At 50.8% G+C, this 17612-nt stretch overlaps 1 protein-coding gene across 4 annotated transcripts in view; it reads right to left on the bottom strand.

The window, feature by feature from the left end:
* Positions 1-3889: 3889 nt before the first annotated feature.
* LOC116463179 (probable ribonuclease ZC3H12D) overlaps positions 3890-17612 on the bottom strand; it is a 35272-nt gene continuing 21549 nt past the window's right edge. For all 4 annotated transcript variants that reach the window (XM_032146171.2, XM_032146170.2, XM_032146172.2 and 1 more), the window contains exons 3-6: positions 16018-16157; positions 10861-11095; positions 6782-6888; positions 3890-5646 (exon numbers count right to left, since the gene is read on the bottom strand). In XM_032146171.2, the coding sequence (XP_032002062.1) occupies positions 4850-5646; positions 6782-6888; positions 10861-11095; positions 16018-16157 (1279 nt within the window). In that variant the 3' untranslated portion in view covers positions 3890-4849. The remainder of the gene's footprint in view (positions 5647-6781; positions 6889-10860; positions 11096-16017; positions 16158-17612) is intronic.

The following is a 17612-nucleotide window of genomic DNA, read 5'->3' as shown; positions in this document are numbered from 1 at the left end:
TGCAGGAAAAACCTTGGAAGGAGAGAATAAACAGAAGGAGACAGGTGCAGAAGGAAACAGACAAGAGTCCTGACAGGGTTTTGAGGCCCTACTTCCAGTCAACTCCACAGCTGCCTTCTACCCCTGGCCTCCTGCCATTTGGTTTTGTGAATCACACTTGTAGCCAAGAACCTTGGCTAATACAAACTAGTATAATTCTAGAGCTACCTCGACTGACATCTCACTCATTTGGAAGTGGACAATCCAGAGTGTGATTTGCCCAAGCCCCTTGACTTCTCCCCTTTAGCCCCTTCCAGGGAAAGCCAAGGGAGCCCCCACTTAGTCCTCAGGTGGCTGCAGCGAGCAAACCCTCAGGTAGAGGCTGGGGGACCAGCACCTGCTCCGATGCCATGGCCTTTTCTAGCTGTGAAGCACATGCATCTTGGCCTCTGACTTCTTTCAGTCAATGTTTTGTTCTGAACACACTCTTGGCACTGAGAATGTTCTCTTGCTTATCTTTTAGGTAACTCCGTGCAGGGTTAGATTCCTGGGCATGTGACCTGTGCCATCGCACAGGGCCCTACACTTCGAAGGAAACCATGTTTGGTTTCATGCTCTGCCGATATCTTGAAATTGTTACACGTTTTGAACAGGGAACCTTGCAGTTTGATTTTGCATAGAGTCCCACAGATTATGCCACTGGTCCCGGCTCTGTGCAATCCCTCCTGGTACCATCTGTGATTCCAAGGAATTGCTCCAGTTCCCAGAACCCCTCTCCCGATCACTCCTATCTTGTGTTTTCTTTACCTTAATGCCTCCCTCCCCCATCCCTGACTTCTGTGCTCTTCTCCCCACCCCACCCCATAGGTGGACTTTTTCCCCGGAAGCCCACAGCCTCTGTGGCCTCATCTGAGCTGTGTCCATGCCAGCTGCAGCTGGGGTATGGCTCCTCAGCTGAGCTCAATGTCAAACCAAAGCTGGATCCATTTTATTTGGAAGAATGCCAATTACAGTGGCTTGTCTTGCTTCTACTCCTCAACCCTGACATTCTGCAGTTCTGCCCCAAACCCCCTTCCAGAGGCCTCTGGGAAGGCTGCCTCAGGGCAAACCCAGGACGGCAACGGCCTCTGGTTTGATCAGTCTACGAGAGCTCTGCTGCAGGTTTAAACAAGAAGAGTGGCTTCTATGAGACGGCTTCATAGTTCTGTAATGAGGATTTTAGAAGTCTAGGAAATGGGCAAGCAGCCTGTGTCCTTGGGAACTGCCTGCTGCACATCCAGCAAAGGGAGGTCCTTGCCATGGCCTCACTGCTTCTCCTGGAAAAGGTGGATTTGAGCCCTTCACATCCCCCCAGGTGGAACAACACGGAACCGCAGCTGCTGAGACTGGCCACAACCTCAGTCTTCTTCACATCTACTTTTTTTTTTTTTTTTTTTTTTTTTTGAGACAGAGTCTCGCTCTGTCGCCCAGGCTGGTGTGCAGAGTGCGGTGGCACAATCTCAGCTCGCTGCAACCTCTGCCTCCTGGGTTCAAGTGATTCTCCTGCCTCAGCCTCCCGAGCAACTGGGATTACAGGCAGCTGCCACCACGGCCAGCTAATTTTTGTATTTTTAGTAGAGACAGGTTCTCACCAGGTTGACCAGGCTGGTCTCGAACTCCTGAACTCATGAAGCCCGCCAAAGTGCTGGAATTACAGACGTGAGCCATCGTGCCCACTCTACACCCACAATCTTTAACAGAACAGACCAATCTGGGGGAAAGCCAGTAGGAGAAACTAATAGACAATTTGACAATAAAGAATCCAGGTGTGGTAAAAATGATTTATTTTTGAAGCATGGTAACAGCTATGCAACTAGGAACATTTCATTTACCTGTCCCATCTATGTTTTTGTGTCACAAAGACATATACTAAGACTTTGGAAAAATTCCAAAGGGGATTACACTTGAAATGTGCTGTGTTTTTACTTTTTTTTTTTGTGCGTGTCTTATTCACAGTGAATCAAATAAAATAGCTTTACAGCTTACTAAAACTCAAACTTGTTCTCAAAGGAAGCAGTTTAAACATTTTCAACTGAAAAATCAGCAACACAATGATTCTACACCAGGAAACCGAACCAGGGAGACAAAAAGCAGCTCTAATAGAAAGCATGTCTTGTCAAAAGGTTAAAAATAAAAATAAAGGCCCGGGGCCCAGCGCGGTGGCTCACACCTGTAATCCCAGCACTTTGGGAGGCCGAGGCGGGCGGATCACAAGGTCAGGAAATTGAGACCATCTGGGCTAACACGGTGAAACCCCGTCTCTACTAAAAATACAAAAAGTTAGCCGGACATGGTGGCAGGCACCTGTAGTCCCAGCTACTTGGGAGGCTGAGGCAGGAGAATGGCGTGAACCCGGGAGGCGGCAGAGCATGTAGTGAGCCAAGATTGCGCCACTGCACTCCAGTCTGGGTGACAGAGTGAGACTCCATTTCAAAAATAATAATAATTATTATTATAATTTAAAAAAATAAAGGCCCGTTGCGGTGGCTCATGCCTGTAATCCCAACGCTTTGGGTCTCTACAAAAAATAGAAAAACTTAGCTGGACGTGGTGGCGCAACTGTAGTCCCAGCCACTCAGGAGGCTGAGGCACAAGGATTGCTTGAGCCTGGGAAGTCAAAGCTGCAGTGAGCCCTGATTGCACTACTGCACTCCAGCCTGGGTGACAGATGACAGAGCGGAACCCTGCCCTCTCCCCTCACAAAAAAACCCCACACATATCATGAGGAAAATCCAACTTATTTACAAAGAGTGGGCCATCTTCAGGCCTGAGATCCCAATATGTTACGGTAAAATTGTGGGTGCACCGTCCTCTTTGGAAAAAGGGGGTGAGGGACAGCTCTGGCTCAATCCATGCTAATAATCTGGTTTTAAAAGATCAAAGAAGTCTCGAAGAAAAACCTAACATCACTGTATGCCCCAGGGGTGTCATTTACCATGAATGAAAGGGCTGGGAACGCACTCTCCCTGAGGTGCCCCCCAGGCCTGCCAACATCTCATGAAATCTGGTAGTAAACTGGCAAGAGTTCCCTCTGCACCAGCAGGCTGCAGGAAGTTTGTGGAGCTGGGGGCTGGTCTTCTCTGGTCTTCCCCTGGGAAGTGCCTCCCGCTTTCCCCAAACTGCCAAGCTACCGAGCCCTCTAGTGAACAAATAAGCCATAGTCTGGAGGGCTGGCATGGTAACCAGAACGGGTGGATGCCGCCAGGAGAGACCAGGGCCCCCTGAGGATTCGGGGATCAGCACTCTGGCAGCACCATCTCACTTCTTAGCCATTGTAAATGAGTAGACCCTTTCTCCTCAAACCCAGAGCTGTAGCTGGCTGGAAGAAACGGCACCAGGAAGATGGCAATAAACTCTGACTGAGAGCATGTCAGCTTTCTGCTGACCCACCTGTAGATTTCAGAGCAAAAGTCCTGACTCACCCAGCCCCAGTTTAACCGTGAAGTGTGGCTATCATGTTTACAGTCCCAATTACTCAGGAGGCTGAGGCAGGAGGATCACTTGAGTCCAGGAGTTTGAGGCTGCAGTGAGCTAAGATCACACTACTATACTCCAGACAGAGTGACAGAGTGAGACTCTGTCTTTTTTTTTTTTTAAGATGCAGTCTTGCTCTGCCGCCCAGGCTGGAGTGCAGTGGCATGATCTCAACTCACTGCAACCTCCACCTCCTGGGTTCAAGCGATTCTCCTGCTTCAGCTTCCTGAGTAGCTGGAACTACAGGTGTGTGCCACGATGCCTGGCTAAATTTTTGTATTTTTAGTAGAGACAGGGTTTCACCATGTTGGCCAGGCTGGTCTCGAACTCCTGACCTCAAGTGAGCTGCCCGCCTCAGCCTCCCAAAGTGCTGGGATTACAGGCATAAGCCACCGTGCCGGGCTGAGACTCTGTTTAAAAAAAGAAGAAGAAGAAGTAAAAGAAGGCAGCTCAGCTGGTACAGTAGAAAGCCTATTCTGGAAACTGCCATGATGGATGGCTAAAAAAAAATTGGAGATACTTAACCCTAAGCCAAACGGTATGTGTCTGTGTGGTGTGTGTGAGCATGTACATGTATGAGAAACTGCGTGTGTGTGTGTGTGTGTGTGTGTGTGTGTACATTTGTGTGGTGGGGGTATGTGTGTGAAGGCGGGTGAAGGCCCCAGAAGGCGGCCCTGGGACAAAGCGCTCCTGCCACTTGTCCCCAGCATGGCGCAGCCACACAATTCAGAGCACAGCTGAGCCCACATCTGGAGGCTGGGCTCCCCTTGCGGGTGCGGTTAGCAATAGCTAACATGAAAACTTCCAGATAGCAAACCTCCCCTGGCCACCTGACTACGTATTTCAAACATTACCTGATGCAATTAAATTCAAGACCATTCACAGTCTTTTTTAAACTTCTGACAACGACCCACATTGAGGTTAGTTACGTGGCTGCCAAGGGGGTAGGGACACAGGATAGGTAACAAGAGTTCAGACTCAGCCTGATTGTACAGGGTGCACTCTGACCTGTCCCAGTCCTCTGTGTTTGTGGTGGTGACCCACTAAATTGATTTTGTGACCCACTTGTGGATTCTACTGCAGCTTGGACCTGCAGTCTCCGTGCACATGGAAAATCATTCCCTCCACGGAAGTGGGTGGACCTCCCCGTAGCAGGCCCCGGCCTCAGTGAGGATCACCAAGTGCCACCAGGTCCCCACAACCCCGCTCAGGAGGAGCAAGCAGGCTTCTCTGACCATCTTTAAAGAAAAGGGGGCGCCACGATGGGCCCACTCAGGTCCAGGCTGGCAACCACAGGTCCACCCGTCCAAGATGCAAGGCGACGCTGGGCCATTCCCTGTAAGGGCGTGGTGGTCCCTTAGGGCTTGCCCAGGGGCGCCCCCGCGCTCTGGGATCTCTGCACCAGGAGGATGAGCCTGGCGAGGTCGGAGAGATCCGGGAACGCGGCCATCACGGGGTCCACCTGGTGGCGCGGGAAGACGCTGTAGAGCGCGATGCGAGCCCGGGCGCGCGCGTCCCCCTCGTCGTCCTCGGCCGCGTACCCTGAAAGTCCCCCAGTGGCGCCGTCGCCCCAGGCCGGCTCCGCCCAGGCGGAGCGCCCAGGGAAGCGGTCGGAGCGGGGTGGACGGGCCCACGGGTCGTCGGGCGGCCTGCGCGGGGAAAGCAAGTCCCCGAGCAGGTCCCTAGGGCGGTGTTCGCCCCGCGGCTGGAGTTGCAGGCCGGGCGGAGGCGGGAGGTCGCCCGGGGAGAACTGGCTCTCCAGGCTAGGGAGGCCGAGCGGGCCTGGCACCCGGCCGCCCGCGGACACCCAGTCGGGCCCGCCCAGTCGGGGCGTGAGGCTGCAGGCAGGGCCCGGGAGAGGCGGCCCGAGGGGCCCCGTGTCGTTGCTGAAGGCCAGCCGAGAGAAGCTCCCTTGCAGGGCGGCCAGGTCCGGGGACCCCCGCGCCGGCGGGAGGCTGTGCGCAACTGGCTCCCGGGGGGCCGCCCGGGCTCCTGCGGAGCCGCCTGGGGCTCTCGGTGGCCGCTGCTCCTCGGCGCCCGCGCCAGGCCGGGCCCCTGTCTTGGCGCGGAGCTCGTCGGCCACTGCCAGCTGCGCGTGGTGCGGCCTCTCCGGGTGGTAGAACTTGCACTTGATGCCGTAGGTGCATTTCTTGCCTGAAAGGGGCGGGAGCAGAGAGGGCGCGGCGTGAGGCCGGTGGCGCGGAGGGGCGGTGGTGCCTGGTGCATCCGGGGAGTGCCGGCCCGCGGCCTCTCCGTGGAGATTCCTCCAAGCAGGATCCCAGGCCGCCGCGGACTCCGCAGACTTAGCTCCCTGGAAACGCCTCAGGATCTGGGCGCGGGGCCGAGGTGAGGAGAAGTGCCCGGGAGGCGCGGGCGGCCTGGGTGAGGGGGCACTCGGCACACTCATCCCAGGATATGCAGAGGAGTGTCGTTCCCAGGTCCCTTTGACCAGGGTCTAAGACCAAATCTCTGGATTCAAAGCCTTTCAGCCTCCAATTCCCCAGGGACCCTGTGGATAGGGCCAGGCTTAGGGAGAGGGCGGTAGGGAGAGGGTGCTCGGGGCATAGGACTGCGCCTGCAGTGCCGCCTCAGTTCCCACTGTTCTCCCTGTTCGCTCTGCTAACGCTTGCCCTCACCCTGCACGCTGTTCTAACAGAGTCGTGAACAACTAGTCAAGTGTTACCATCCAAACCCAGGGCTTCTGAGAGTGAAAGGCGGGGGGAGGAGTCAGCCTGAATGTATGTATGGTCACCTAATTCTAACAAGAAATGATTGACTGTCGCCCAAGTCTTTACTGAACTTGGAAACATCAAATAACTTGGCGAAGCAAGTCAGTGAAGGAGCTGGCTAGAAGGCTGGCATCCCCCAGGGTGCTGGGATAAAATTCTTAACTCTTCACGGATAGCAGTGACCAAAGTCCATAAGATGGAGGGGTGGAGAGCAGGGTAGGGTGAGGACAGAAGCTGCCAGGGGCCAGGTGAAGGGACTGAGACCCACAGCTGGGTTTGTGTCCAGCCTCCCAGCTTCTCAGACACAGCTTTGCTGTGTGCACGACCCCTGCATCCGACCCTGGCATGGGACCCTGGCTCCCATGAAATCACCGGCCAGGATGTCAGTTCTACAATAACCCTGTCAGGAAAGTTAACTCTCCAGGTGGCACAGCTGGAGGGCAGAATTTGGGCAAGAGCCCAGGCTGCTGAGCACCAGGCCAGTGCTTTTTGACTGTGCTCCTGTACTGCCCCCACACAAGGCCCTGAACATGGCCCGCAAAGCACTGGGCACTACCCACCATAGGGACAATGCTGCCAGGATGGCTCTGGGGGCTTCGGCTTCCTGCTCAGGAAGTTGCTCAGGGAGGGTCCATGGCGGCCCAGGGGGTCATCAGGAGGCATGAACCTGGAAAATAAGCACAGGGGCAACAGCAAGACCACCTGGGATTTGCCACCAGCACCTGTACAAAGGGAGCAGGCCCAAGTTCCCCGAAAGCACCAGGAAGCATTCGGCCCCGGGCCCACCATCACCCAGCGGGATGTCACAGCATCTTAAAGCAAAACCTTCCCTTCACACTGAACTCCACGCAGAGCACACAGCACAGCTCTGGCCCTCTTTGGGTGTTTCTCCTGATGTGGTTCAAGCCAGCAGCGTCAGAATCACCTAGCAACTTAAAAGTGCAGTCATCTGAGTGCAGTGGTTCACATGGGTAATCCCAACACTTTGGGAAGCTGAGGCAGAAAGATCCCTTGAGCTCAGGAGTTCAAGACCAGCCTGGGCAACATAGTGAAACCTTGTCTCTACAGAAAGTAAAAAAAAAAAAAAGAAAGAAAATTAGCCAGGTGTTCTGGTGAATGTCTTTAGTCCCAGCTACTTGGGAGGCTGAGGTGGGAGGATGGCTGAGCCTGGGAGATGGAGGCTGCAGTGAGTCATGATTGTGCCACTGCACTCCAGCCCCAGTGACAGAGTGAGAGATCCTGCCTCAAAAAAAAAAAAAAAATTGCAGCCTCCGAGCTTCACACAAGACCTGCTTCATCAGAATCTGCAGTCGTTCAGGCATCTGCATTTTAAGAACTTCCCCTTGGGAGGCTGAGGTGGGCAGATTGCCTGAGCTCAGGAATTCAAAACCAGCCTGAGCAACATGATGAAACCTCATCTCTACTAAAAAATACACAAAAATTAGCTGGGCACGGTGGCGGGCACCTGTAGTCCCAGCTACTGGGGAGGCTGAGGCAGGAGAATTGCTTGAACCCGGGAGGCGGAGCTTGCAGTGAGCCGAGATCGCGCTACTGCACTCCAGCCTGGACAACAGAGCGAGACTCCTTCTCCAAAAAAAAAAAAGAACTTCCCAGGTGATTTTTATCCAGGAAAATGAAAGTATAATTGCTCTAAGGGCTCCTCTGGCTTCCCACTGTCCTCAACAAAAGGTTAGAAACCTCTATGAGGTTAATAGCTCCAGAAAAGCCAGGAGTGGTGTCATACGCCTGTAGTTCCAGCTACTAGAAAAGCTGAGGAGGGAGGATCCCTGGAGCCCAGGAGTCCAGCCTGGGCAACAGAGCTAGACTCTATATCTAAACAAACAAACAAACAAACAAACAAACATTTCCAGAAGGTTTCAGAGTTGTATGAGCTCCTTGAGGCTTAGGTCCCATTTCTCCTGTGTTTCACCCCGTGCCAAACACAGCTCTGGGCTGTGAACCTTCAGGCAAAGAGGTTCAATAGGAACAGGGAGTTTGAATCAGTGAGGAAGTGGATCCCAGGCACTGCCTGCACATACAGCCACCTCGAAGACCTAACCTCCTCCTCTGCGCACCCTGGGGGCACAGGGTCTGGTCTCAGTTTCCATGGCTGCCCTGCCCCTGACCTGCCCTTCTCTTCTCCCTGGCATGGAGCCCTAATGAGGAAGGGAATGCATGCTCAGAGTTCAACAGGGAAAACCCAATTCCTCAGAAGGAAAACGCCCCTCACTAAGTGAGGTCCACTTTTTGTGTAAATACTTTCGTTCCCAAGGCCACTTCCAGGTCATACAAAGGTTCTGTAGAGAGGCTGGGATTCTAAATCAAGGAGGAGATGTTTTATGGGTTGCTGTCCCCCTAAGAGTCCAGAGTCATGCTGAAGTCCCACTCTGCAGAGAGCTGGGTGATCCCCGGCCCTGTGTGGCCTCCACAGCTCAGCTCCCAGCTGCACAGCCAGCTTCTCAGAGTTGGGTCTTGACCAAGAATCTGGGGAACCGCCCACTGTGGTTATTAAAAGTTCCCAAAGACTTCCTCTCCTGCTCTCTCAGGAGCAGGAGCTGTGCCAAGAGGGCCCTGTGGACGTGCCCGGGGCACCAGGGCAGGCGCCCTCGCTCACAAGCAGGCGGCAGGCCCTGCCTCCTGGCAGGCCCTTAACGGAGGCCAGTGCATCAAAAGGACTTGGCTCTGGCCCCAGGCTGTCATCAGGCCAGAGATGGCCATGTCCCTGAGAGCTCAGTGAGGATTTTTGGAGCCCATAGTTACCAGACTAGCCAGATTCCTCCAGGCCACAGACGGACAGCGAGAGCCGCTGGCCTTTTGTAGCTGGAAATGACAATGGGGGCTCCTGCAGGGCACTGCTGCCAAGCCTCTGGCCCTCCACCTCCACGGCTGCAGGAGCAGTTGGCCACGGGGACCACAGTACCCCCTGGTGCACCATGTCCTGGGAATAGGTGCTACCACTTCTGGGGCACAATTCTCTCTAGTCCTCACAATGATCTCAGAGGTGACATTATTAATCCCTTTTCAAGGTGAAGAACATTCAGCTCAGAGAGGTTGAGTGGTTCCCCCTTGACCCCCAGCCAGTAAGTGGCAGGGCCTCAGATGGAAACCTCACCTGCCCTCTCCAAAGCCCTAGTCCTTTCTCAAACACCGCACTGCGTCCCTGGGTCCGGAATCGCTCAGCCTTGTGCAAGCAGCCTAAGCCCAGACCTCTCTCCCCATCGACCCTTCGCCGGCCATGGCCATTCACTCAATCATTCCTTTACAACTAGTTACTGCACACCTGTGGGCCAGGCATGCTGGAGACACCGCACGTAAGACAGATACAGTCCCTGCCCTCACAGAGCTGAGGAGTTTGTCTAAAACCACGTTCCAAAAAGTCAGTCAGAGAGCCCAGAATGAGGGCCAAGCTAACACTGCCTGGAACGGAAATGGAAATGGGAGCAACAGCCCAGCTGGCTGTGCTCTGTCACACACTGCTCTGACCCTCATCCACCTTGCCAGTGTCTGCCCTCACCACTTGCTGAGCGGTTTGTGCCTGTGGCCCTGGTGTCCCTCTCTGCCCCCAGCCATAGCCGGTTGGTCTGGGATGAACTGACCCAAGGGGCCTATTTCAGGGCTACATGAACCAGCCAGGTTCTCTTGAACATTTCAACCCAGAGTCAGGGCCAGGCAGGGGGAGATCTTTACGGCCCAAAAGAAAAGATTCTGGGCCAGGCTCAGTGGCTCACACCTAAAACCTCAACACTTTGGGAGGCTGAGGCAGGAGGATCACTTGAGCCCAGGTGTTCAAGGCTGCAGTGAGCTGTGATCATGCCACTGCACTCCAACCTGGGCAATAGAGCAAGACCCTGTCTAAGAAAAAAAAAAAAATCTGTTGCCCACTCCCATATGTAATTCAAAACTTTTGTAAAAAAAAAAAACAAGACAGCCGGGCGCGGTGGCTCACGCCTGTAATCCCAGCACTTTAGGAAGCCGAGGTGGACAGATCACAAGGTCAGGAGATCGAGACCATCTGGCTAACACGGTGAAACTGCATCTCTACTAAAAATACAAAAAATTAGCCAGGCGTGGTGGTGCGTGCCTGTAATCCCAGCTACTCGGGAGGCTGAGGCAGGAGAATCGCTTGAATCCAGGAGGCAGAGTTTGCAGTGAGCCAAGATTGAGCCACTGCACTCCAGCCTGGGTGACGGAGCAAGACTCCTTCTCAAAAAATAAAATAATAAAATATAAAATAAAATAAATAAAATAAAATACAAAAACCTGAAATAAGTGAAAGGCAATACAACAAAGTACCGATCTTTTCCATGATGACTATTTCAATATTCTGAAGTATGCAATTCTGTTTTTTTAAGTTAGTGGTGCCCTAAATACATGCTTGCATGCTTGGCCCACCTCTTGGGCTTCTCTGTGGTGTGTCAGATGTGGCCCCAGGAACAGCAAGGTCAGAGCAAAGCAGCCCGCCTATTGGGGACGTGCCCGCCGAGAATGCGGACCTGGGGGAGCTCTGTCTGAGGGGCTGGGTGACCGGGTGACCTCAAGCCCCGCCACCTGGAAGCAGGCGTGGCCACTGCCCTGCCCCCGCCCCCCTCCCCCCCACCGCCACCGCCCCACAGGGTGTCCGGACCCCAGCCGCACATACCGGTCGTTGACGAAGGAGAACATGAGCAGCCTCTGCTCAATGAACCACTTCCACTCGGGGTTCTCGCTCTGCAGGTCCCGGTAGTTGTCATTGGAGACGATGACGCCGTCCTGCTCGTAGGCCACCTTCACGATGTAGCGGTCGTCGTAGCAGACCAGGCGCTTGCCGTGCACCTTGCGGGACGGCGTGTACACCAGCACTGCCTGCCGCTCCAGCTCCGCCAGCACGTGCTGCTCTGAGGGCGGGCGACGGAGACGCGGGTGAGGGCCCAAGGGCACTGCCCCTGAGAACCACCCCCAACGCGAGGCCACCCCCTTCCCGGGCCGGTCAGATGAGGGCCAGGGAGGTTTTGAGGGGAGCGGGGAAAAAACACTAGTTTTTCCCGCCATAGCTTTCACTCAATTTCACTGAATTTGCCTGAAGCCCCAGGTCAAGCGGGCAGGCGCGTGGCTTCCGTCCTGCCCACATCTTGACAGGAGTCCAGAAAGCGGTACTCTACAAGGGAGAGTCACTTCAGAAGGAAGGGTTTGGCCACAGCCCTTGTCCTTTTGGGAGTTCCATGCCACAGTGCCCCTACCGCAGCCCGCACAGGGGCCTCCTGGAGAAAGACATTCGTGTATTAACCCGGACCTTGGAAGTTTCAGCATGACGGGGAGCCTTGCATCCACCTGGAAAGCCCTGCATGGGCCCCTAGCTGGGAGCCAGAGGTCCATCTTCTCCCACCATCCAGGAACCTGCCTGGGACACCTTTGGGATGGAGCACCGCATCACTGACAGATACAGGGACTCAAGAACATCATAGAAAGCTCGGGGACTAGGAATCCAGCCTGGAGTCTGGGCTGGGCTCCAGTTCCTGGGTACTTCACCCCGGTTGAATGTCCATCCAGTTTTACATTTATAAAATGAAGATAGGAGCGCCTCCTCTTCCTGTCTCAGAGTGTCTGAGTAGATGGAGCTCAAGTGAGTGTGAGTTCTTGCAAAAACTAGTCAAGAGGTAAACATGTACCAGATGGTACAAACATTACAAGGCCTTTCTTATCAGAGGCTAAAATCTGCATCTCAGGAGAGATGCAGATCAGCTGTTTGATCTGAATTTTGCCTTTGGAGACATGCAGGAAAAAAAAAATCCGTTTGATATGTAATAATTATTCAGGTCCCTCAAGTTTAAGTCCTTTCCCATATGACACTGTTGGCTGATTTTTAAAAGGTGCATAATGCAGCTATGATACAAAGAACAAAAATAAAGACGCCACATATCTAGCACCTCCTTTGAGAAATAGGAGGTGGCTCATGTTTGGAAGTCCCCTCTGCCCCCTCAGTCTGCAATCCTCTCCATTCCCCTTAAGCCCTTAGGACAACCCTAGTTTTAGAACTCCATGTTTATAATTTCCTTGCTTTTAGTTTTAAAAATGCAGATTATGAGAATCATTTTCTTTCTTTCTTTTTTTTTTTTTTTTTTTTGAGACAAGATCTCACCGTGTCACCCAGGCTGGAGTGCAGTAGCACAATCATGGCTCACTGCTGCTTCTACCCTCCAGGCTCAGGTGATCCTCTTACCTCAGCCTCCCACGTAGCTAGGACTACAGGCATGCATCACCACGCTCAGCAAATTTCTGTATTTTTTGTAAAGATGGGGATTCGCCATGTTGCCCAAGCTGGTCTCAAACTTCTAGACTCAAGCATCCACCCACCTCAGCTTCCCAAAGTGCTGGGATTACAGGCATGAGTCACCATGCCCCATTGAGGATCATTTTCAGTGTGGTTACATGTTAGACTTGACACAAATGGAATCATACTATACATACACTTAAGCAGCTTGTCTTTTTCGTTCATCATTGTGTTTGTGAGGTTTGGTTGTGTCATATGTTCATCACTATTAGTCTTGCATTTAAGTCCCTGGCACAGAAGAGACACGGGTCTCTTCAGGGTATATCTCCAAGAGTGAATATGGCTGAGCTGTATGGAAGGCACTTTACAAGGTAATGCCAAATTGCTTTCCAGAGTGGTGATGCCAAGTTACATACCCAACACAGCACATAAGACAACCTTGCCGAAACTGGCATTTTCAGGCTTTTGAATGTTTGCCAATCTGGTGGGCACAAAATGGCCTCCTACTGTGGTTTTATTTTGCATTTCTCTGGTTGCTAATGAGATTGAGCATCTTTTAATATGTTTGTATATTTATATGGCCATATATGTTTTCTTTTCTGTAAACAGCTTATTCATGCTTTAGCCCATCTTTCTGTTGATTCATTGTCTTTGTCTCATTGATTTGGAGAAGTTCTCTCAGGATCTAGGAAGTAATCCATCATCAGTAATGTGTGATATATAACCCGCCCCCACACCCTCACCCCAGTTTGAGGCTTGTCTTTCCACTTTTTTGTTTTTATGGTATCTGTTAATGAATAAAAGCTTTTATTTTAGTATAGTCAAATGTATTCATCTTTCTTCATAAGTTTGCACTTGTTGTGGCTTATTTAAAAATTCCTTCCCTATCCCAAAGTAATTTCTCTACTTTTTCCCACATTATATTTAAGTATTACACTACTGTTGAAATTCACCATTCTTCACATTCAGACCATAAAGAATAATTCAGGACAACAAGTTCATGACAGGGAACTGAACACAAGTATTTATATTCCCTCCTTCTCATAGTTCCAACGTAATGAAAGGTGGGGGGAGATCTATAATCATGTTAAAAGTAGGTTTGCGGACAGCAGCAAATCCAGGATTTTGACACACTTTAGGAAGACAGAAAGCCGAAAGGAGCGTATTGATTGTGCAGCATGGAGGGAACCACAGCCCAGAATGTGCACAGAAGGCTGGAGTGGAGGTGGGAGCCATTGCCCTGTAGTCTTGGAGCACTCCGGGTGGTGGAGATGGAGTGGAAGTCGGGCAAAATCGGGATGACTAACTAACAGGTGAGCTGAGCTACTCCCTGGCAGCTGCTCCCAGGAGCATGGACCTCCACTCATTTCCCATCCCTATCCCTATAAAGAAAGTGAAGCTACAACTAGGAAGGAGGAAGCCTCCCATTGAGGCTGTTGACCTCCTAGAATAAAACCATCATCATTCTGCCATTGGAATAAGTGGTGGGCAGAGGCGCCAGGCTGCCTGCTGCTCCATGCCAGGTATACTAAAGTGAAAACTGCCAGTCAACACAAATGGTCCGCACTGCCATTCAGGGAGAAGTTCTCATACTAGGAGAGAAAACCCATGGCAACTGCACAGATATACAGTCATGCGCTGCCTAACAATGTTTCAGACCACGTGTCTGACAGTGGTCCCATAAGACTACAACAGAGTTGAAAAATTCCTATCACCATAGCCATCCTGACCTTGTAGTGTGACACATGACTCACGTGTCTGAGGTGATGCTGGTGGAAACACTCTTCTGTGCTGCCAGTTGTGTAAAAGTCCAGCACATACAATTATGTACAGCACATAACACTTGATCATAATAATAAAGAGCTTTGCAGCTGATCTCTTCTCACAGGTGAGCATCCCTAATCCAAAAATCCGACCAACATGATGTTCAAAGCAAATACTCATTGGAGCATTTCGGATTTGGGATTTTTGGATTAGGAATGCTCAGCCAGTAAGCATAATGAAAATATTCAGAAATTCAAAACACTTCTGGTCCCAAGTATTTCAGATAAGGGAGACTCAACCTGTATAAGAAGCCAAACAACAAACAAGACCCTGTTTATTTAAACCACAGTGTTCTGACCGTGCCTGGTGGCTCATGCCAGTAATCCTAGCACTTTGGGAGGCCGAGGCGGAGGGATGGATTGGGTCCAGAAGTTAAAGACCAGCCTGAGCAATATGGCGAAACCCCATCTCTACAAAAAACAAAAACTAGCTAGGGCCGGGTGCGGTGGCTCACACATGTAATCCCAGCACTCTGGGAGGCAGAGGCGGGTGGATCACCTGAGGTCAGGAGTTCAAGACCAGCCAACATGATGAAACCCCATCTCTAATAAAAATACAAAAATTAGCTGGCTGTGGGGGCATGCGCCTGTAGTCCCAGCTACTCAGGAGGCTGAAGCAGGAGAATCTCTTGAACCTGAGAGGCAGAGGTTGCAGTGAGCCGAGATTGTGCCATTGTACTATGGCCTGGGCGACAAGAGTGAAATTCCGTGTCAAAAAAAAAAAAGAAGAAAGAAAGAAAGAAACTAGCTGGGTGTGGTGATGTGCACCTATAGTCCCAGCTACTGAAGAGGCTAAGGTAGGAGGATCTCCTGAACCAGGGGAGAGCAAGTCTGCAATGAGCCATAGTGAGACTCCATCTCAAAACTAAATAAATAAATAATAAAACCACAGTATTCTAATATTTGTAGCTTAAAATATTCCTGGCTGATTGAAGAATTAAAAATGAAGAGGCTGGGTGAGGTGGCTCTCGCCTGTAATCCCAGCACTTTGGGAGTTCAAGGCGGGTGGATCATGAAGTCAAGAGATTGGAACCATCCTGGCCAACATGGTGAAACTCCATCTCTACTAAAAATATAAAAATTAGTTGGGTGTGGTGGCACATGTGTGTAATCCCAGCTACTCGGGATGCTGAGGCAGGAGAATCACTTGAACCCAGGAGGAGGACGTTGCAGTGAGCCAAGATCATCCCCCTGCCCCCCAGTTGGGGAAAAAGGAAAATTCCGTCTCAAAAAAAAAAAAAAAAGAAGAAGAATTTCCTGGATCTCAGTTTTCTTCTTCTTTTTAAATAAAGAGATTAGATGAAGTTTTCGGTAAATAAATACTACCTGACCAAATAAATGTCTCTTTCAAATCCTATAAACTGTTAGAAGTGGAATACAGATCCAGTGTCTCTTCAGGTGTTAAAAGCTGTCAGGCACAATTATTTTGATAACTTAACACACCAAAAGAGTAATTTATTCATTCATCTACTCAACAACTGTTTATTGAACACCTAATTTTGAACTATTTATTGAATACCAGGTGTTAGGCTAGGTGCTAGGTGCTAGGTGCTAGGGCTATGGCATTGAACAGTCATAATCAGTGCCTTCATGGAGCTTATATAGCGCAGTGACGAAGACAAACATCATTAAACAAACAACTAAGTAGATATTTGACTATCGATGTTAGAAGTGCACCAAAGAAACGTGTCCAGTACCTCTTGAGCATACATCTGCTCCAGCATACCTCTGATAGGGGTGTCAGCTCTTGGTGGGTCCTTCCTCCAGGATGGAACAAAAACTTTGATGTAGGTGTGTCCTCTGTCCCTGAACCAGTCCACAGCCAGCTTGATTCCCCGGCAAGAGAAGGTTTCTTTATTCCCATGGCTACAATGGGAAAACAAAGAAATCTGTAGAGACACAGCAAGTGTTCCTAAGAGTGATTCCCCTGTGAATATCCTGGATCACAGTCTTATAATCAAGAGGGAACCAGGAAAATCTACATTTTAGGCCAGGAGTGGTGGCTCCCGCCTGTAATCCCAACACTTTGGGAGGCCGAGGTGGGCAGATCACTTGAGGTCAGGAGTTTGAGACAAGCTTGGCCAACATGGTGAAACTCCATCTCTACGATAAATACAAAAATTACCCAGGTGTAGTGGTGCACACCTGCAATCCCAGCTACACTGGAGGCTGGGGCAGGAAAATCACTTGAACCTGAAAGATGGAGGATTCAGTGAGCTGCAATTCCACCACTGCACTCCAGCCTGGGCAACAGAGGGAGACTGTCTCAACAACAACAACAACAACAAAAAAAACCACACAAGAAAATATCTACACTTTAAAGATAGTTCATTCTTTCATTCACAAATAATAACCATTAACAAGAACCACATAGCTTGTGATAGGTATGTAGAGGGTCTTGGGCTCTGTTATAGCTAATATTGAGTGTCAACTTAATTGGATTAAAGAATGCAAAGTACTGTTCCTGGGTGTGTCTGTGAGGGTGTTGCAAAAAGAGATTAATATTTGAGTCAGTGAACTGGGAGAGGCCAACCCTCCCTCAATCTGGGTGGGCACCACCTAATCAGCTGCCAGCATGGGTAGAACAAAGCAGGCAGAAGAAAGTAGAATGAGCGGACTTGCCGAGTCTTCTGGCCTTCATTTTTCGCCCATGCTAGATGCTTCCTGCCCTCGAACATCAGACTCCAAGTTCTTCAGCTTTTGGACTATTGGATTTACACCAGGAGTTTGCCAGGGGCTCTCAGGCCTTTGCCCACAGACTGAAGGCTGCACTGTCGGCTTCCCTACTTTTGAGGTTTTGGGCCTTGGACTGGCTTCCTTGCTCCTCAGTTTGCAGGTGGCCTATTATGGGACTTCGCCTTGTGATTGTGTGAGTCACTACTCCTTAATAAATTCCCCTTCATATATACATCTAGCCTATTAGTTCTTCCCTCCAGAGAATCCTGACTAATACGGCTCCAAGAATACATTCTGAGGACTAACAGACAAGACCCTCTCTTTAACTGAAGCTAAGAAAGATCAACATAAGACAGGTAGGAGTAGCCATCTACAGAATCACTCTCACCCTGAGAGATGGTTGTAAATGTGTTATTGGGTTTCCCAAGTCCAAGCAAGGAGGCCAATGCCCCTCAAATTCCACAGAAGACTTCAATGGAGGCAATAAGGAGAGAGTGGTGTGAGATCAGGCAGGGCCTTGCAGACATTATGGAAGATTCCTTTCTTCCTCCTAAGAGGAATTAAAAAGCCATGGAAGGATTTTAAGATTGGAAGTAGATGATGTGATGATGTGATGTGATGTGATGTGATGTGATGTGATGTGAT

Source organism: Hylobates moloch, unplaced genomic scaffold (assembly GCF_009828535.3).
Source record: "Hylobates moloch isolate HMO894 unplaced genomic scaffold, HMol_V3 SCAFFOLD_28, whole genome shotgun sequence".
Classification (NCBI taxonomy): Eukaryota; Metazoa; Chordata; class Mammalia; order Primates; family Hylobatidae; genus Hylobates; species Hylobates moloch.
This window is presented reverse-complemented; position numbering and strand designations above follow the sequence as displayed.